General features: G+C 39.2%; 1 protein-coding gene across 14 annotated transcripts in view; it reads left to right on the forward strand.

Moving 5' to 3' along the window:
• CDC14B (cell division cycle 14B) overlaps nucleotides 1–21,839 on the forward strand; it is a 93,005-nt gene that overhangs the window by 6,355 nt on the left and 64,811 nt on the right. For 11 of the 14 annotated variants that reach the window (XR_002097343.1, XM_019517337.1, XM_019517328.1 and 8 more), the window contains exons 2-5: nucleotides 5,334–5,427; nucleotides 6,602–6,677; nucleotides 9,193–9,285; nucleotides 21,064–21,140. Coding sequence is in view for 13 of the 14 variants with exons in the window: in XM_019517337.1 (XP_019372882.1) it covers nucleotides 5,334–5,427; nucleotides 6,602–6,677; nucleotides 9,193–9,285; nucleotides 21,064–21,140 (340 nt within the window). In the remaining variant the exon portion in view is untranslated. Of the gene's footprint in view, nucleotides 1–4,663; nucleotides 4,754–4,883; nucleotides 4,936–5,333; nucleotides 5,428–6,601; nucleotides 6,678–9,192; nucleotides 9,286–21,063; nucleotides 21,141–21,839 lie in introns of those variants that run through there. The other 3 variants (XM_019517333.1, XM_019517334.1, XM_019517339.1) reach the window with 2 other exon arrangements.

The following is a 21,839-nucleotide window of genomic DNA, read 5'->3' on the forward strand; positions in this document are numbered from 1 at the left end:
GTGTAATATAAACCAAGTATGTACACTTGATGGAAGAGCAGTAAAGGATAAGGGCTATAAGTAGAATAACATAATTGATCAAGTGTATAATCTTGGAAACATTTTTAATTGTCTCTTTTATTTTCAAACACCTTCTTAAGGTTTTAAAATATATTTATTTTTTAATCTGAATCATACTTTTGTTCAGAAGCCACGTTGATACCAGGTTTTTGTCACAATTACCTGTTTTATTATTTTTCGCTCTGATTTTTGCTGTAATGAGAATAAGGTATACAAGATGATGGATAGAGGATACTTACATTCTTCATAGTTATTTCCATAATGCTACCCATCTACAGAAACAGGAAATGCTTCCTTCTCTGACTCCTTCTACTCTACAATAAGGTGTGTTAATTGCAGCATATGTAGACATAACTGAGCTATGTATGGTACCAGTGAGCTCAGGTCCTATGAAACCTTGGTCTCAGAAACTTCAACATGGCAAAGCTGGAGCTCAAGACTTCCGGGCTCTAACTTATTCAAAAGAGAGTAAGTCCCTGCTGTTACATCTTACGGTTGGTACCTGGCTTGCTAGATAAAAGCTAGGTCATGTATGCGCAAGGTGTGGTAATCACACCTCTGTGAAGTAAACAAAGCCTGGGAGACAAGTGGCTGTACTTTTTTCCAGCTGTCTGACATAAGTTAATTTGTCAGCTTTCATTTCTGTTGAAATAATTATTTCCAAATGTGGGATTTTAACATAAGAAAATACTGTGGTGCTTTTTTTAAAGAGACACTATTTTTTATATGAATAAATAAAGAACTGCTCAGTCATTTGAGTGGTCCCAGAGTCCACAGCATTTGATTGCAGCATCAGGGCCTAAAGCACAGTTCTTATACTATAGCAGTATTATATAATATTGCTTTCTGAAACCATACTAATCCTTGGCTACTGCAAAGCTGAGATGGAAATGCTTTTGAGGAAAAGTGAATACAGTAGCTGCAGTGAGTAGTTTGTCATTGTGCTGACAGCACAGTAAGCTAGAGGTATGACTAAGCAAAGGTAAACTAATTCTGTTCTAAAGCACTAGTATTTTTTTTCACCTCTCATTAGGGAATGCCTTCAAAAGACAGAGCATGCTATTTTCAGTTTTATTGCAGAACAGCTGTTGGGAGCGTGCTTAAATTGACAGTTTCTCTCCATGATGGCACTTATGCACTGTTCTTATTTTAAGGCTGCTGTGTAAACTGAAAACCTTTACACTTGAACTTCTCTCTAAAATCTTTCTCATGTTCTGAGGATAGGAACAGTTGTGATCAAAAAAATGAGACATCATGGAAAAGTGCTAAGAGCAGTTCTCACATAGTCCTTGTATCCTGCACACCCAAACCCTGGACCCTAACTTTCACTTATTTAATGTCATGTGAAACAGTATTTAGATTTGAAGGTTAACAATATACATGTATTATTGAACTGTTGGTACTGTGCACTGTTGTTAACTCACTATTTATTTATATATTGATGCATTTGTATTTTTTGAAACCTACAAATTTGAATAATAAGCAAACTGAGTATACTTTTTCTTGAGGGGAAATAGCCAGGCCAACAAAATACTATCAGTTTTTATAGGTTGTCAAAAACTTTCTTCTATGCTTTGAAAGGTGAGAGGATAGCACTCCTCAAATTACAGATTTTACAGCCTGTCTTCTTAGAGCTGTTTGCAGCATGCAGTCTTAGTCCATAATGACTTCTAATAAATGGTGAAGACAAACTTTTTACATACACCTTACTTCATGAAGAAAGCATGTCTTCCCTTACGTAGGGTCCTAAAACTGACATTTGGCAAAGGTTGTGAAAGATGCTTCTAAAATGCTGGTATAATGTAATCAACATTTCAGTGATTTATATTTGTTTGAAAAATTGTTTTTCACTTTTAAAAAAAATGTGAGGGTGGTTGTTTTATACATGCACACTTATTTTAAGTGTCTTGTCTCAAAATGCCAAGCATCTAAGTCACCGATAACTAGATTTTCAAAGAGGGTGGAGGGAACTAAGCACACAATGCCCATTGATTCTTTCAGCTGAATTTTGGTATGTAAATCCCTCAGGCTCTCTTAAAATCCCAGCCTTTTGAAGATCCAAACCATAGACAGCCATTTTTTAAATTTATTACCAAAAATCGTCTTTTGCTTGAACAAACCCTACGTTGTGTTTGTAGGGGGAAGGAAGATTAGAAAATTAGGCTATCCTCCCTGCATCAGTAAATTTGGGGCAAAGACTATAAAGCGGAGGAACAGTTGATATCTGTCAAAAAAAGTTTGCTTTTACATTTTTTGCATAGATGATGTGTGTTTAATATTGAAGTAATGTCACTTTTCATTTTCATTTTGCAAAAAGTTAAAAAAAAATCCTTCAGGTTAAAATTGTTCAGTATATCTTAACATTTTGCAGGGCTCCTTTTTCTTTTTTATCTCTTTAAAAAGTGCTACTGCAAAGCCTTATGCTTATGACTACTGAATTAGACTGTGTGATAATGCAGAGAGATTCTTTAAAGGGAGGCCTCAGGAGATAAGCTGATAAGGGAGGGTTCAGTCCCTGTTTGGCTGTTCCCTTGCCCCAACTGCCTGGCCCCTCTGGAAGGGCAAGCTCTGTAATAAATATGCTATTTTAAAAAAAAAACTCCATTTACAGAAGTTATAAAGGGGTGCCTTGAGTTTTAAAATGGTTGAGAACCACTGGTCTAATGTCTAGCTGCCATGCATTAGACATTCAGAGTTTACTTCCATGATGATTATAGCACCTGTCTAAAAAAGAAACTCATGTGTGAGACATGTTGCCATTTTGCCTTGGTTTAAATGCATTTAAAAAAAACCCAGAGGCATCCTTTCTTTAGGAATCTACTTTGCATAAACTCTTTCAGTGGCAGCAGCATTCACCACTCCGTTCTCTTGCCTTCAAATGGGGACGCAATTGTGAGTGAAACTCCAATTATGATCCACAAGCTGAACTGTTGGGCCAGTTTCTAGAGTCTGTCCATCCTTCCACTTCTGCTGAGCAGCTCAGTATCTCCCTCCCGTGCCCTGTCTCTACTTCAGTGATTCTCACCTAGGGGGTGAAAAGGGATGGATTCTCACCCAAGGGGCTGGGGAAACCGGGGATGGCCACCCGAACCTTTGAAGGGTGGTGTGAGCGGATGAGAAAATAAGCAAGTATGAGCAGTCTTGGGCTGGTCTGGATGATCTCCCTCATCTCCACTGTCTGGCCCCTCTGCCAGGAGGTAAGCACTGCAATGGAGATGGGGGAGATCATCTTTTTTTTTTACCTAAACTCGCCTAGAATTTTTATGAAATATGCTAGCTTAATATTTTAATTCCTGTTGTTTACTGAAACAGTTTGTTGTTCCAGAGGTTCCCAAACTTTTTCTTACGGTGTACCCCCTTCCAGATTTACCAGCTGCCCACAGATCCCAACCAGCATACATTTTATACTTTAACCCCTCAAATGCCAGTTATTATAATGAAAATTAAATCTGCCATTACACGATTCCTCCTGCGTACCTCCCAGAGATGTCTTGTGTGCCCCCAGGGGCACGCATCCCACGGTCTGGGAGCCCCTGCATCATCCTCTCTCTGGAGTTGCTGTTCTGCTACAGCTTGTGTTATAGAGAAAAGCTAATTTTCCGTATTTCTCCAGAATACTTAGGCAGGTGTCATTCATTGAGTCTCAGTGCTGTGGAGAAAACTTAATTTTCCATAATTTTCTGGAGAACATGTTTATGGAGTCTCGGCATTGCAGAGAAAACTAATTTTCTGGAATATATAAGCACGTCACTGAGTCTCAACTTTGTGGAGAAATCCTAATTTTCCATAACTTTTTGGCTTATATAAGCACATGTTGTTGAGTCTCTGTTAACCGGCGTTGTGGAGAAAACCTAATTTTCTGGCACACGCAAGCACGTCATTGAGTCTCAGTGTTATGGAGCAAACTTAATTTTCCATCATTTTGTGGAGTACTTAAGCACATGTTATTGAGTCTTGGTGTTATGGGGAAAACCTAATTTTCCATAACTTTCTGGCATACACAAGCGCATGTTATTGAGGCTTAGTGTTGTGGAAAGAGCCTAATTTCCCGAAATTTTCTGGAATAGTTGAGCACACGTTTATTGAGGCTTGGCGTTGTGGAGAAAACCTAATTTTCTGGAATATTTAAGTGTTTGTCATTGAGGCTTGGCCTTGCGGCCAAAGCCTAATTTCCCATCGTTTTCTGGCAAACGTAAGCACACGTCATTGAGTCTCGGTGTTATGGAGCAACCGTAGTTGTGGATCACTTTGTGTTGCACTTCAGCACACGTGTCTTGAGTCCGGGTGTTGTGGCGCAAACCTCACTTGTCCTCCTGCGGGCGGGCGGGCGTGGAGCGCGCGGCGGCCGGGGTGCGGGGGAGGCGGCTGCTGCCGGCTCTGCACAAGTTTCCTCCCGGGCGCCGCTGTCGGAGGGACTGGGAGCCGTCTCCGCGTTGGGCTTGGGCCCGCCTGGTCCCAGCAGTGCAGGGAAGGGGCACTTCGCGTCCGGTCGGGAGTCGAGGGAGGCCGACGCCCCGGCTTGTGCCGCCCTCTCCCCTGAGGCGCCACTCCCGCCAGCCGCTGCTGCGCCGGGAGGGGAGCGGGCCGGGGGAAGCGCCGCCCTCCTGTGGCCGGTGGAGTCTGGGGTCCGGCAGATGCGCTGGGAGCATGAGTGGCGGCAGGGCGGCGAGGCCCGCCGCGGAGCTCCTCCGAGGTGAGGGGGGCTCGGGGCCGGGCAGGGGTGAGGTCCGACCCCCACCCCCCGCCGTGTTGCCAGACGAAGGGGCCCCCGGACCCCTTTTGGGAGCTGCTCGGGCTCGTGCCCCGCCCCCTCGGTGCCCGGGTGCTTGCACACTGCAGCAGGACCTGTTTGGCCAGTGGCTCTTCAGGTCCAAGGTCTTTTGGGGGGGAGGGTTGTTGGTTTCTGAGGTGGTCCGTGGCGTGCTGGGTTGCTCTGTGGCTTCCAAAAGCAGTCCCAGGTTTCCACCTCTTGGTGTAGGGGTGCCTCAACCACAAAGCCTCCAAGAGGCAGAGGCAGCTGGCTCTCTCCTGAGCAGCTTTGCTGGCCAAGTCTGGGGAAAGCCCTTTGAATCCAAGCCTGCATAGTTTCCTTGGCCTCTGAAAAAATACGAGCTAAGCTGGGGACCACAAAAGGACGTTTTTATACGCCCCGCTCTAAAAGTTACTCATGTTCAAAGCAACATGTCTTTGTTTCTTTGTCTTCCTTTTCTTTTTTTTGTGTGGAAAGCTGTGACGTTGAGAGTAGTATTAGTTTAAAATCTCTTGCGTTTCAGATCGCCTTTATTTTGCAATTCTCTGCCAAAAACCAAAGAGTGGTGCTGCAAACACACACCATTTCTGCATAGATGACGAACTTGTATACGAGAAGTAAGTATAGCCTTCTTCTTCCTGCCTTCTACGGAATATGCCATGCCTTCATCAGGAGAACCCCAATGAGCAAGAATTTAGGAGTTTTAATTGACTGTAGGGAGCTTACCCTTTCAAAGCTAGTGCATTACACTCACCTAATTTTACTTGGAATAGAAGCAAGTTATTTCTGAAGAGGGTCTTCTGGCGCTCTACCCGTTTCTTTGCTAAAAAATTCCTAACATTTTCTAATTTTAATTATAGAGTGCCTTCCTGTTGGAAGATGATACAGGAACATGTTTTATTATAAAACACAATCCCTGGAATATTGAGCAAGAGCAGGGGTCAGCAACCCCTGGCACAAGGCCATTTTGCTCGGCCCACCACCGCCAGCCCAGGCTCTAAGCAGCTGCTGTCAGCCACAGACAGCACTCCAGCCAAAAAACGTTGCCTACCCCTGAGCTACAGGGATGTACTTAGTGGCCCAAAATATCTAGGAAAGAATATCTCAACTTCCTAGAACAGTAGTTCAAAAGTTAACAAAGGTGACTTCTCTCTTTAAAAGTTGGAGGTCAAAAAGTATTACACATTGAATTGCAAGTGAGATGGTAAAAGTCATTTATGCTGTCCATGGATGGTAATGAATAAGCATGTCCTTAGTTAAAACTTTCTGTTTAGCTTCTACCAGTTGTACTATATGCTGTCGGGTTTGTACATGTAACAGGGGCTCTAGATGCTTTGGTTTGTTTTGAGCACTTTGGAGATTAGTCCTGTAGAACTTTTTAAATGCCCGTTTGACAGTTTTCTGCTAGCAGAAACATTTCAGAATATATTCATGACCTTGTTTTAAAGACCTGCTTTTGTGTTGTCATTAAAATCAAGAGTTCCTGATGTGATGCCCAAAAATACTATTTTATTGTAAACTTCCAAACCTTGAAAATGTCCTTATTTTGTCAATTTTTTAGCTCTTGTGTGTAGAAAAAACCAAAAAGTTCTATAAGAATAAAGACTATAAAATTGTATTTTCTCCAGTGAATTAGCACATACTCCCACTGTACTCAAGTAAGGAATTTCAGCGTGTTTGTACCTATTTGTACTTAATAATGGTCTTCATTTGATGAATATGGGTTTTTAAACACATTTCTATACTGCATATACAAGCAAAATCTTTTCTTTTTTTTCCTTCCCCAACAAGCTTTTATGCAGATTTTGGACCACTCAATCTGGCTATGATTTACAGATATTGTTGCAAGCTAAATAAGAAATTAAAGGTAAAAAAAACTTTTTTTTTTTAGTTTTCATTTTAGTTGTACCAAATAGAAATCAGCGTGTGTGGTCATCTCTATAAATTACTCAGAAAAGATATATATTTATTTGAAGTGTATGATGGCTATTTAGGTTCTTGGTGAGATTTGTCATATAGATTAATATAGTGTACAGTTCTGTTCTAGGAGTTTGAATAGTGGAAGTGAGGGAAAGAGAACTGTTTGCTTGGAAGACAGTATACTATCAAAACAGTTAACTTTTAAATACTGGTACTGCTAGGTTTCTAGAAAGAAACTTTCTTGTGGTTAAAGTCTTTCAGGAGAGAGACTTTTCTGGAATTTGATCTTCTTGGCAATCTTTCATTTTCTAGTGATCTTCAGGGTACAGTGAAACACACACTTATATTTAGGCAAAAGGCAGGACAGGGTAGCTACCTTAGACTGAACCAGTGAGGTTCAGTCTCTGGCGCTACACTATCCTGACTTCTGCTTGACTTGAGACTAAGGCAGCTGACCTTTCTTCTTCTGTTTAGTTTTTGTACATTGTTTGCTGTTTATGTGTGCAGATTTTGACACCATCTCCTGTAGGAAGCCGTGTTTTGCTCTTTAAAAATATATATATTTAGGCCCTGGTCCTGAAAGGGAAATGAGTACTTTTAATTCTAGGAGATGAGGTTATTTGTTTTCTCGCAGGCAGTTCTCAGTACTTTTCAGGATTAAAAGTACTCCGTTCTAAATGGATTAGCAACTAGTTGCTCTGCCAGTATCTCCATAAATCAAAACGACTAAGTTAAAAATGTCCTATATCAATTTAAAAGGTAGTTGAATTTGGTCAAATTTTAACGGGTTGGTGTACAAAATTTGTTAGCCAAATTAAAGAGTTTGTTAAAATCCTTACTTGTAATTATTGCTTGCCTGTTCATAGCAATTGAATTATGAAAAGTTAGGAAGTAGGTAACACAGTAATAGCAAGATGCAGAGATTTCTCTGTTTAAAAGAAAGTTACATGCCAGCTGGACTCAAGTTACCTGCTTTGGATACATTTGTAATGCTTGTGGCACAATGAACAGATTTGATCATGTATGAAAATGTATACTTATTTTGCTTGCAGATCACTTTACAGAAGTCTGTGTTCAGAAAAAAAATGTGAATAAATTGTATTGAGAGAGGCTGGCAGCCTTAAAGGAACAGTAGGCCAAATAAAGCAGCTAGGGCTGAAGGTACAGTGAAACACATCAGGCTGCAACCAAGCTGCCTTTGCTGTCACTTCTGCAGCTGCTGCCTAGTTTTGTGCTGAGGGCTGCTCTCTAGTGCTTTTCCCCTCACTGCTGATTCCCATAGTCACCAACTGCCGCCAGGGATGAATTCAGCAGAGAGAGAAGCAGCAACTGCTGTAAGAAGACAAGAGAGAGACAGAGAGGAGAAGGGAGACCTGGGGCAGCAGCAGATGATATTGCAGCAAAACAGTTCAGGGGTAGAGGAATGCAGGGAGCAAAAATTCCTCTAGGACCTTGGCAGCTAGATAAAAGATGGGGAGTGCAGTTGGGATACAGTTAACTGCAAGCTGGAGAAGGTGAGTGAGAGAAGGCCTTTACTTAAAGGATCATTTTCAGCCCTCCCATTCATATGGTTAGCCTATGTTGCACTGAGGGTGGGAGCTGCCTGCTGCAGCTGTCAGCACCCTACACTCTGCCTTGTCCCCACAGGGAGCTGTTCACAAACAGTAGAAGTAGTGTGGGAAATAGGGTTTGCAGAAGGATACAAATGAAGGAGCCAGATCTGCTCTTGCCAGCTCAAACTTTCAACGTCTGTCATAGCAACATAGCTCAGGTCAAAGTGTAAACTGCCAGGAGCTGCTTTGTAAGAAAATTATATTAACGTTGTCTATTTCCAGGGCTCCTGAAAATGGGTTGACAACACAGGCCTCAAATAGAACATTTTAAAACAGGAAAACATTTGGCAGTGCACAGGGCTGGGGTTAGGAGATCAATTTTAACTACAGTGGAAACTATATTTATTTGAATAGTTGATTTAAATTTAAATTTCTGTTTTAAATTAAGTGCATCTTTCAAATGGTTAAATAGGTTGTAACACTTAAAATGACTAAAGAAAATACCAAAAAAAAAAAATTTAACAGCCTTCTACTTATTCTTCATAAAATCATTCATATTGTTAGTGAAATATATAGGGTTCTTTTTAATATTCACTTAAGGCATAACATGGTGAGTGTAACTAGCTTATCAATATGGTAGATATTATATTGGTACTATGCTACACTTACAGATGTGATCCTGCAAGAATACTGAGTACTACTTATGATTGCACGTGAAATAATGTATTTGGTTATGTCTTGGTCAGAAAAGCAATGATTGAAATGTAATTTTGAAAACCTCAGTTTTGAGGAGACCATTTGTTTTGGCCGGTTTTTCTTTTTCATTGATTTTAAAAAATTGTATCAGGCCATGTAGATTTTAAATCCAGAGTGCCAAATTATAATACTGTTATTCATTTCTTGATACAGTCGTTTACATTGATAAGGAAGAAAATAATTCATTATACTGGCTTTGATCAGAAAAAGCAAGCAAATGCTGCATTCCTCATAGGCTCTTACGCAGTAAGTATTTAACATTTTACTATAAAATAACTTGTTTCTTGTTGTTCTTCTACATGCAATTCTTAAAGTACCGAGTGATACCTTCCCTCTTAGTGTGGTGGGAAAGGTTCTGAAGGTAAGAATATGGCTTCTTGCTATGGCTTTTCGCATGAAAATTATCTTAACTCTTTCCCATCAAACTGATTAGAGTGGGGGAAGGGTGTTTGCAGGCTTGACACCTATGCTTCATAACAATTTTTGAGGATTTTGCAAAAGCCTCTGTGTGCTCCAAAGTCACTTAGGGTATTGTTTTTTTTAAAGTGCATGTCTGTTTCATTTTCGAGATCTTTTTATAAATTTCATTTTTTTAAACATTGGTTAATTCTTGATCCTTGATCCCATTTCTTCTGTTTTCTAGTGGACAACTGTTATGTCTTTATAAAAGACAATGTATTATTTCAGAGTTATATATTGGGGAATGTGTTGCTTTCCTGCTGGAATTTCTAGATAGAACTAAGAGCAACCAAGAAGACCACGTATGATGTGCTCAGAGTGGACAAGATGTTTTGGAGTATCGAGGGTGCTGGAGGATATGTTATCAGGTGTTTGACTGTGTAGGGGAAAACCTATAACTTTCTGGGTTTATATTGCCCTCTCCCAGAAAAAATGTAACGTTTAGTAAGAATTTCAAACACTTACAGTGAAGGACTAATGCACGGTGCTTGAGGAGGTTGTGATGTACTGCAAACCAATAACTATGCCTTGATCTGTGTTTTTCTTTTCATTTTGTTTCTTGACTTTTGCATTTCTCTTTTATTACTGATTAAAACTAAGGAGTAGGGTGAGAAGCATGTGCTCTTCATCTTACTGGAGACTTGAGAGATCAGATTTCATGCAGCTGTGAGTCATTCCGTTTTATTAGTTTGGGAGGATGTGTAGTTCTTGGATTTCTGGGAGTCTCCTTGCTGCTGGTTTGCATTATGCAGTAAGTCCATTTCCTGCAGCCCAGGATCTCTCCTAATTGCCCATCCAGTTATATTAATAAAAGAAATTGACAGTGTCAGCTTTTCAGTAACTGAAGCATCAGAAAGGTTTATTAATGTTCTTGTCCCTAGCATTCTAAAACAGAATGGAAACATGCAGAATACCTTGCTTCAGCTTAATTGTTTGCAGTTAGGGTACTAACTGAATAACATCAGCCACAGATTAAGCAAAATGTAATCTTTAAAAGTGGGTTGATTACACTATGCCAAAAAGTAAAAGGAGAGTGCTTTCTGTTATGGTCTGTTTCTTTTCTTCTTTTGCAAGCTTTTGAACTGAGTGCGTGTGATATTTGTTATGTGTAGCAGAGCTATAGTCTTGCATGGCAAAAAAAAAAAAAAGCAGAAGTATTTAAAACTAGTGGCAACTTGATCTTTAAAATTAAAGAATCATACCTCATAATTCATACAGTGCCCATGCCATACAAAGGGTACAGTGGAGGGGCACGCTTACATAAATGTGCATAAAAATATTGGACTATGTTGTTATCCTTAATCGTGTATTAAGGTGAACAGAGAATAGAAGTTTATGCCAGGCACTGAACAGAGTAGTAAACTATTTCTGTCACAAAGAGCTTATTATCTAAATGGATAAGATGGGCACGAAGGGATGTAACACATGAATAAAGTTAATTGGAGGAAAATGTCACGATAGTTGCATGACTTTTTGAAATGGTATAGAAGAGGGAATGGGACAAGAGGGGCTGGTTTGGAGTGAAGTTGAAGTGAAGGTACTGAGAAGGGTGGGATGGTTGGTGCAAACAGTCAGCTAACACAGAGCAGAAGAGTGAGTTCAGTCATAACTGTACAGTGTTCTCTGCATGTCCACAAGTTCTGTTTTTTGGCTGTTTCTGTACTTGTGGGGTAGAGTCTCTAGTCTAGGTGGTGCCTCTTCGCAATCTTTCTCCAATACCACATGGCAGAGGGAGGAGAGGCATCGCATTGATCCTAGTGCCTTTCAAATGGGAGCAGGTCTTAATTGTACAGTTTTAGGTACTGCAGAAGTGCTACTGGGTGGATCCCATTTTTCTCTACTGAATTGCAGTTTCTACTTTTATTCCATCAGCTGGATCTTTTCTCAGGTTAATATGGTGGGGCTGTGACTTCTATCAGATGAGTGGCTTATGTTCAGTTGAGGGAATGTGTTGGCCACATTTGTAGGCTGGGGAAGGGAAAAGTCTGCATGGAGAAAGATTGCGTGCAGAGGATGTCAGTGAATTGAAGAGCCCTGTATAATTGCTGTAAGAGAAAAGAATACAAACCAAGGTGTGTTTTCATTATTACACTATCTTGTCATTAAATAAGTGAGTTCCAAATACTCAAGTTTTAAAATCCTTTTAAATGCTTTACATGAAGAATGTAAAGAATGGTATTCCTGCCATCTCAAATTTCCTGCCAGGTCACAGGAGTGAAACAGTTATACTTAATCTCTCCTCTCAGATACCAGTAAATGTAGCAGCATAGGTTTGCTGGAGGGACATTGAGTCCCTTAGAAGTAGGTTTTAAAAACTGCTGTGGTTATGACTTTTGAGAGCTGATGGGGAACATTTTTCATGGAATGGTCATATTTATTAGTCTTGTGTGTGTTGAGTGACTGCTTTTAAAGACTGGTCAAATTTGAAGTACAAGCCATATCTCTGCAGAGATGCATTTAAAAATGAATTGAAGATTGGCATTGAGAGAGCAGTCAACACAGCTTGGTAGAATTTTTAATGCAATTAACTGGTACTTCTCTTAAGTTGAATGTCTAAAATTAAACACAAGTAACCACTCAAGTACTATACCCTTAATACTAATTGGAAAGTCTGTTGTTTAAAACCTGTTTCAACAAAAGGTGAAGCTTGCCAATTTGCATCATGAGTAGTCATAGGCAGATGTGACAACACATCTGCTTAAGAGTCAGTGCATATGGTAGCAACATCTATCTTTTGGATTTTTTCAGAAAAGGGAAAAATCTCTTGAAGCAATGCTGTTCTGCCTTTTTAAAGGAAGTATTAAAGTTCTAGTTAACTGGGGTGAGGTGAACAAACATGTACAAGCAAAACTGGGTTCCCATTCTTCACAGCTGGTGGTTTTTAAAATGCTTTTCCATCATTTAACTTGCCTTCCTTCTATCTTCAGTTAAGAGAGTTTCTGAATAAGCCTTCAAGGCTAAATGCTGTTTCTTCTGCTCCCTTAGAGGTATGTGTTGATGTACCAAGTCTAGCTCAAGAACTGGGGCTCTTCATTGTAAAAACATCTTAAACATGAAGAGCAAAGTTTTAATTTTTTTTCCAACAAAATAAATGTATTTAACAATAAATGCCCCAATTTCATGATTTGGCACCTTTAATTATTTTTATTGCTGGTCCTTCACTATACTTACTATACATAATGTCATAGTCTGTTAAATTTTCACTGAAGTTATCAAAGTGAATAGTAGGTATACATGTGTCTGACCATATCGGACTAGGGCATATCAAGCATGTTCAGTAGCACAGAAAGTATATTGCACTGAAACAAGAAGTCCTGAGGTTTAAAGTATTTGCTTTAATTTTCTTAAAGCTTTGCTCTTAATTGTTAAAACCAGATTTGGTTTTATCTGGAAGTCATCTATGCTCTTTTTGGCCTTACTCTAACAGCCAGCAGAGGTTCTTTGAGATGATCTCTACAGTGGTTTCTTTTAATCCTCACCGGGACTTGTGTGTGGATGAAGAAAGCTGCCTCTTTACATTTTATTTCAACTGTATTAAAAAACAAATTTTACTTTTCATGCCCCACCTACCCTGGCTCCTATCCCTTTTACTGCATTGACTTAGTAACAGTGTTTCTTTTCTCAGGCCTGGCACTAATTATGTACTTGGAGGGCAACCCTCCAGGGGTACCGCCCCAAGAACTGCTGTAATTCAGGTCACCTTCTCCAGGACTCATCTCTGTACTTTGTCTATTTTCTCACCTTCTTTCTTCAGGGTAAGCAGTGTTTCCTTCACCCATTCTGATCCATAGTATTGTTTTTGCTTTGTTAATTTACTAGTGTCCACTTCCTAGGTGTGACATTATTTTGGGTAGAAGGGGAGAGAGCTGTAGGAAACAATAGCTCCACTCTCTGTAATGTTTCTGTCTTAGTGTGGCAGAGAGATTTATCTCCAGCCAGGAGTGAGTATGGAAAGGAGTTGACTCTGTAGGGGAGGGGTGAGGTGTGGGCAGCGGGAGGTTGGGTGGAGAGAAAGGGTAAGTGGAGCAGAAATATAAAAACTCCTTTGCTTATTATTTATTTAAGTAAAAGCTGCCTGAATTAGTCTTTCTTCTCCAGAATTTGTCATTTACGATAGGCCTACAGTTATCATTATTATTATTTTTAAAGTTACCATGGTGGCAGTTTTTCCTCCATCTTTAAAAGGTGGTTCTTGTTAATGTACTTTCCAGACTGTCTCTTTGGTAGAAGCAATGTTGTTTTCTAGGATGCCTTTCTTTCTGCTGCCTTTCCCTTTTGACATTTTGTAAGCTGGGGTACATCCCAGTATCTCTTCACTAATCTGTCCTCAGGTAATGGCTTTCTTAGGCTTACCTCTCCATTTGCAAGGTTTTTGAAGGTTTGTTTTTCCCCCTCCCTTTCTTTCAGAAAGAACTAGATGAGGTGCCAGAGATGGGAGGGTCACTGCTCTTGGACCTGTTTTGATTAATATTTTTGTGCACATGCATGTAATAAGAGACACTTAGCTATCACTGACCACCTGCATGTTTTATCCTAATGTAAGAGATTTAACTTTTATTCATAGGCTAGTTTTTCAATGTATTTTTAATCTTTTTGCTACAATCTGAATATTCTCTTGTAAGAATAATATTAAAGTGAAAAACTATCAGTTAAATTTTAGTCAACTGAGAACTTAGGTTCTGTATTTGCAAACAAATTTTAATGCAATATAAATATTTAATGCTAATAATTTATGGATCAGTATCATAATATATTAGCTTTTACATTCAGAGTGGGGTTTGTTATTTATTGCAGTTTCCTGCTGTTAGAATGATTATTTGGAGAAGTGATTTTTAACAAGTGACTCATAAAATATGTTTACAGGCAGCTGAAATTAATCTCATTATTTTCTCTTTTTTAACTTGTGGTTTATAAACTGTAAGATTATGCAGCAGCCTTTAACTAGATTTTATAACACAGGATTTGGGGGTAGATGTTCAAACATTTCAAATGCTATAAAAGACGTGCGTCTTTGGGATGCAAACAGTTTATTTTGCACAAATTTTAACTAGTTCGGAATGGGGTATTTACTGGTAAATAAGCTAATCTTCCTTGAACCATAAATATGTATAGTGATATTACAGAACAAGGTAAAATCTGTTTCGATGATCACATGCACTAGATGTTAAGGTGCCCTTTTCAGACAGCTTCCCTTTCTTCACTCTCAAAAACCCCCTTTTTGATGGTCATGTTGTTAATCAAGGAAAACTACATTTAATATTTGGGCTGTAGTTTGAAACCACTATTGGTGCCAAGACAGTTACAGACTAACAAGTTCTAGTAAAAGAGTTGTTCTCTCCTTCATTCAGTGGTAGATTCTAGATTTTCCTGCAAAGCTGGCTGGGGAGGAGACAGGTCATACAGAACTATACTTTCTCCAATTTAATTCAGTTTAGTACCAACAGGATTATGTAGAAAAGACTGCAAGATCCAGACTGGTGTTTGAGAACAGCTGTGGAAAAGCACATGTACTCACAATAAATTCTTCTGTGTCTCCCTCTTTAATTTACATCCCATATGTTTTTAACTAGAAACTTATGCCCATATTGAAATAGGTGTTAGCAATAGCATACCAGTATCACCCTTGCTAATCACAAGGTTCTAACTGTTTTTTTAGGCCAGAAGGATGTTTCTGATATTTACATATAAAGCCAAAATGGAATTTTAGATGATTACATTCAATGTTAGTGTTGATAATTCACTATAATGGCAAATACATAATTATTCTGGATTGAAAAGTGCTTGTTCTGGGTCCTAATGATTTCATTGACAGCTCTTCTAAGCATATTTTTAAAAAAACCTTTTAAATGTTTTTAATAAAATCAATCCCTGCTGGGTTTTGAAGTGGAAATTTATTGTGTGCTCTTGAGCAGAGCAACAGATATGTCCATTGTGCAGGTAACTTTTTCTCTTTTAGTAGCCTTTTTTTCCTGATTATTTTTTTAAATAAGCAACTGGCTTTTGCCTGCTTGAAAAGGGGATCCCAGGGAAATTGTGCTGTTGTATGTGTACAGAATTATATAAGGAATGTTTCCAAATTCATTTTTGTATGATTTCTTGTCCTTAAATACCTTGTTTCTAAAATTGCATTTGATGATGTTGTTACTTCAAATTCTCAGTAAGCTCTTCTCTCCTTTTAGATATTTTGTATAGTTGTTGACATTAGTGAAAGTACAGATGTCACAAAAAGTAGCTATTTTTAAGAGTTTATGAAATCCTAGAAAATATCTCTGGGTTTCACTGGTGAAAGCTAGTCTGTTCTAACACACTGATTTTTCAGCTCTCTTGGTCTTTTGGTCTAGTATTTTGTTCCCCATCTCTTACTGCAGTGCCTGTCCCAAAATGTGTCGGGACCTCTGTCTCCATCCTTTTTTTTGCCTCACTCCCCCTACCACCATTTTCATCTTTTATTTTTCCTCTTGAACTCCGGAATTTTGGCTCCTTTAACCCCAGAGGAGTGGTTTTCAACCTTTGTGGGTTGCTTCTCAACTTTGACTGAAGGCTCCCCTTGGAAAATACCAGCTCCTATTTTTCTGTAGTCAAAAAATTACTGAAAACTAATAGAGCATTTCTTCCGTTGCAAAGAACTCAGACCATAACAAGTCAGAATGTTTTTAACACTGTGGATTCCTATTAGAAATTTCTGGTTGTGGCTTATGAATCATGTTTGCACGTCCAATGTCCAAGGTACCTAGCGGCAACTTAGATGAGCTCCCTCTGCTCCCTTTGCTTCCCCTCCCATTCTGAAACAGGGACAGACTGGGAGAGAGGAGGGGCCATTGCTAGGAAAAACCAGCTGCAAGTTCCCAGCCAGCAGCTAAATTCCCAACCCCCCTGGAACCAGCTGTGAACTTCTTCTGTTTGTTCCAGGAGATTATTGTAACTCAGAATGCTTCCTGCCAAGTGTTCTCAGTTACAGTGGGGAGCTCACTTCTGTCTGCATCTTCATTGCCTTAGTTTCTGTCCTGCCTTTTCTGGTGCTTCATCAGGGTTTCCTTGGGCTATGCCTGTTCCTGCAGCACTTGGTCTTTCTGTCAGCATATTTCAATCTTTTTTTTCTGCTTTCTCTGTATTCTTCAGAATATTTGTTGCCATGGGTTCAGCAAACCGTTTTTTTGCCATTGAGTTGCAAACCTGCTTTGCTACTTCCACCATTTCATCCTCTACCCATTCTTATATATTTGCCTGTTTTCTGGGTTTCTTCTTGTGTGTTTCGTTGCCATCTTCTGTGGTGTCAGAACTGATGTTCTCCGGGCCTCTGGGGAACACTTCTGTGTTTCCATATCAATTTTCCTGTCTTCCAAGTTCTCGTTGTTGGCCTGATTTTAAGAACTAACAGCCAATACTCCATTGTGGGCAGGGTGCAATATCCCTAAAATGATCAATCACACCACATCCAGTCAGAAACTTGGAGCCCTTTATTGATGCACAGGAATAGCATATAACAATCAGCAAGCAAGCAAGCAAAGGCTCTCACCATACACTGTGCCCCAGAGATGCAGGCAGGAAGACAGACATCTGGCCAGCATGTGACTGTCTTCTGAGGGTCTCTTGCTTTAGTTTGCAGCAGTCTCACCTGGAGGAAGCTGCTGAGTGATGAACACTTGCTCCCTTTATTCCTCTCAAGTGTTATACCTTTAGTTCATTCATTGTGTGCCTATGTTGGTGCTCATCCATTGGTGGTCCAGTCCAATTTACCTTGTCCAACCAATGGAGGTACCATCCATATGTGTTTCACACGCCAGGCATCTAGTAAGATGTGATCATATAGTTGGAATCTTTCTATCCCTAATTGGGACTTTTAGGTACCACGACAAGCTAGCTCCTGCAGCTGCGCTCTTATCTTTTGAATGCATGGAAGATGGGACCGCTTCTCTTCCCAAGACACGTTCCACTCCTAGAAAAAAAAATCTCTTATTTCTGGAATGTGTGAGAACTGCCTTGTTACAAAGCTGCTCCCCTGATAAGCTATGAGGGCCTGATTTTGTTTTCTAGCACACTAATTAGCCACACTTTTTTCCTGAATGATAAGCAGTAAGCAATAAATTACATTCTAAACATTTGAAATTTTAGCCATCACTCATCTGTGGCATCATTTTTAGTTTATACTGTCCCCCTGCCATCATAAAAACTTCTCTGCTGCACTACAATATTTCCATAATTCAACCGTTATTTAGTGTCTTCAGTACCATGTGTCTGGCCTCTCTTCACCTTGACTGCGTCTTCCTCCATGGTGTTATTGCCAAGCTATTTTCCTTATATGGGAGAAAAATACTTTGTGGCCTTCCACTTGCTTATAAACACTGAAACACTTTGCTTCAAAAGTAGGTCGTAATATCATTTCTCCTACATTAACCAAGTTCTGTAATAGCTTTTTACTTGGAGATGCATACGATTTGTTTTATCAAGTCTTGTGGCTGCAACAAGTTACATATAAAACAGTCTCCCAAATAAAGTGCATCAAAACTATTCTTTTTTAAAAGCTTATGAAAAAGCTTCAGTATCCCTTCATAGCTTTTGTCTCCAGTGGTTCTGCTCCATATTACTCTTGCTCTGTACTTTCTCCTTTAGGGTTTCTGTCCTGGAAACTGACATCTTTTTTGAGTCGACACAATATTAGATGTGCTAATGCTCAGTGTAGTTAAGAATTGGCAGGGAAAATAATCATGCTGGACTTAAAAAGAGCCCTTGTCTATGATAAATGTTGATATTGTGTTGTGTGCATGTGTTTACAGTACTGTTTTAATAATAATATAATTTCTCAGGTGACAAGTCTGTGCTTAAACTTGTTGGTATAGTAATGTTAGTTAAGGCTATAATGTGTTGTCTTTAATGACCTTCCTATATTTTCAGAGGCTTTCTGTAGACGTACTGGCAAAAGAGTGTTTTTGTCACTACAGACTTGTAGTAGAGAATGATGTCTTTTATTACACCAACAACATTTTTGAAGAAAAAAATTCTTTAATTTCTTTTTGTCACTATAGCTTTTGTTCAGGGAAAAAGTTTAAGCTATGATACTGAAAAAACACTCTACTGTACACTGCATCTGTGCTAGGAGGGTAGGCAGTGTAAGCTACATTCCTTCTGTTTGTATAGACTAGGCCAGGGCTGTCCAATTTCTAAGAAGCTGGGGTGCTGCGTCAGTAAAGGCTGCAATCAGGGTGAGCCATGGGACCCAAGGCTGCACACTGTGGATACCTCTGCCACTGCACCCCACACCTGTTCTTCTTTGCCACCCCTGCCTTCTGCTGCACCGTGATCCCAGCCTCACTGTCTACAACCCCATGCCACACTGCCCTACCCTCTGTGATGGAGGTAACAGCCTGGAGTCCCCTGCTGCTGTTGCAGTCAGAGCAGTATGGAGAATGCTGGCCAAACAGGGTCACATGTGGCCTGCAGGCCACCAGTTAGTCCTGGATTAGGCCGTAGCATGGACAAAGCTTTCCTGTTTGCTTGTACCATTCTATGCATATATTTTGTAAGCTTTTGGGGGCAAGGAAATTGTTTAGTACATTTATTTTATTTATGTTTAGTGTATTTGACTGACTGCAAATTGCAGTGCAAGGCATTTGCTGCTACTTGGGTTAACAGTAACTTGCACTTGTAGTGCTACCGGATGTGTAGCCTATGTTTACCAAAGCAGGATCGAATGTTCTTGGAATACAGCCTATACTTCCAATCCATGTAATGAATAAGTATGGTGTTTAAGCTGTATAGTCCTGGGAATACTAATTAGGTAGTTAACACAGAATAGTAGTTGAGGAATAGCTTTTGAACAATGCTTGCATTCAGGAGAAACTGGAGACTAAACTTTGTTTATGCAAATTAGCATAATTAAATGACCAAAAGTAAACTATCTAAAGTTGGGGTTCATATGAAGAGAGCTATATTTTTATTTTGTTCTCCTACTAGCAGTGGCACTTATGTTTCTGGTTATTCTGCTTGTATGTGGTCAGGTCAGAATGTAAAATGGTAAAAGGTAACCATTGGTATAGGGATTTTTTTTGGGGGGTGGCTTTTTTTCTTTTGTGTAAATGCTTCCAGCTTTGTTACCAGTTCATATTCAAATCCTACTCTTAATCACCTATCCCCATGGAAAATAATTTGTTAAACTTCAGAGCTATGCTAAAACAGATGACTCAAGCTGTCTGTCAAGCTGGGTAAACATAATTGTAAGGCAACATCCACTTTTCCTAAAGAAAAAAGGAAAATTAAAACTGGCAAATGAGCCTAGATTTGTCTTTAACTTTGAGAGGAAAGTTCATTTTTAAGTAGATTTTTGTTTATTTGAACAGAAACCATAGAGAAGCTATTAATCTAAGAAATATTAATTGTCTAATTTAAATTTTATAGGCTTCTTGTTTTTACATTTTAAATTCCGAGTAACTTCCTAAAACACTTAGATTTTATTTGCCCTATTGAAAAGCTATATAAACTATCAGTTGAACAATTCAGAAGATTCTTACCTCAATAAAGGACAGTTGTTACATGGCAATTTTTGTTTTATTTACAAAGGTAGCCCATGGAATACTTTTTAATGAGAGAAAGCAGATATTTCCTCTTAAGGGGAAAAACTTCCAGTTCTTTGGTGTGACGTTTCATATTAAACGTGGACCAGACTAAAGGCACTTACACTGGGAGACTGACCTACTACAGCAGTGGTTGTCAGCAGGTCCTGTTTAACCAGTAACAAAACCAGTGAGTGGTTTGACTCCTCATTGATAGTTATCAGCAATGGATGAGTCTCCCAGCAGTTTTAAAGACCTCTGTAATGAACTAGGGCTTCGTCAAGTTGACATTTTTGTTTTGCCAAGTTCCTTTGACAGTGGAATGTTTTTAATATTTGGTACTAAAAATATTTTGCCCTCATTACGTTCTCAGGTTTTGTTGCTTCTGTTGAGGTTCAAGTCTGCAGTTTTTCTCTTCTGTTGGCATCTGGATTTAATTAACAAACACTGTTTTAACCCAGTGTTTGTTCAGGCTGTGCAGTAGAGGAAATGCAAGATTTGGATTGCTGCACTCATCTACTTCAGCTTTTGGAGGACCAAAACACCCACTCGCTACTACTCATCTTTGCCTGCTGAGTAGATTGGTTACGTTTACTTTGTTGTTATTTTGGTATGAGAGAGAAAATAAAAATCCTTAGATTAAAATAATTTTTAATATTGTTTTAATATTTCTAAATTTTTCTTTTCCCTGTAATGCCTTTTCATAGACATACTGCAGAAGCATTTAGTAGGTAAACTGTTGCAAGCAATTTCATGGGAATCTGAAACTTCACAAAAGTCCTGAAAGTCTGTCCAATAGATATATTAATTCATATTCTTGCTAACATTGGCATAAAATTATGTGGCATCTGCTCTATTTTAGTTCACTGCGTCATCTGCTTAATTTTTTTTGTTCTTGATGCCATGCTTGCATGGCATTAATGAGCATATGTATTTAAAGGCATTTTGGTTGCAAGAGATTGTTATGGAACTTAAAATTACCATTACAAATTTTTCCTTTTCCTTCTTCTAAAAACAGATAATATACTTGAGAGAATCTCCAGAGAATGTGTACAGGCTCTTATTGTCTGGAACCATCTCTTACCTTCCTTTCAGGTAAATATAAAAGGTTTATGCATTCTGGTCTGTGAGAATATGAATCTTGTGCAGAACTGCTGATTTTGGGTCCTTTGGTTATGACTGCTGTATATTTTGTCACATATGGAACTCCCTACTGGAAAGGAGGTCAGGTAGTGAAATGACAGGCATATGGTAATGATAATGTTGGAGTAATTGTGTAGCTATGATGGTCCAAGAAATATGCAAGAATAAAGGGTATTTTTGGTGGTGACATCTTTTATGAGACCAGGTCTAAGAAAGTAAAAGGTAAGGTAACTGTGAACAGTATTTAGCATAAGCTGCATCTGCTTCTTTCTCTGATTTGCAGAGTACTTTGTGCTCCAGAGCTTGTCTAAAATCTCTCCTAACCATGCAGTTGGTCCAGTAAAAATATATTGCCTGCTGTCCACGCCCTTCCCCTCCTCCCCCTTCCCAAAATCGTGTATCTTGCCTCAGAAGTGCACTAGCAGAACTGCACAAATGAGGAATCTAATTTGACTACATGTTTATTTTCACTGGTTCTTTAATCTGTTGTGCATTTTGCTGGGATTTGCACCAAAAAAGCAAATTGCAATGTTAATACATTTGAAATGTAAAATGTTAGTTGAACTACATTCTCTTAAGCACTTGTCAAACACTGTGTTGATATTTTTGTGATTTGCCATAGTTTTGATATTATATCTTACTGAATATGCT

Source organism: Gavialis gangeticus, unplaced genomic scaffold (genome assembly GCF_001723915.1).
Source record: "Gavialis gangeticus isolate Ggan-Ray unplaced genomic scaffold, GavGan_comp1, whole genome shotgun sequence".
NCBI lineage: Eukaryota > Metazoa > Chordata > Crocodylia > Gavialidae > Gavialis > Gavialis gangeticus.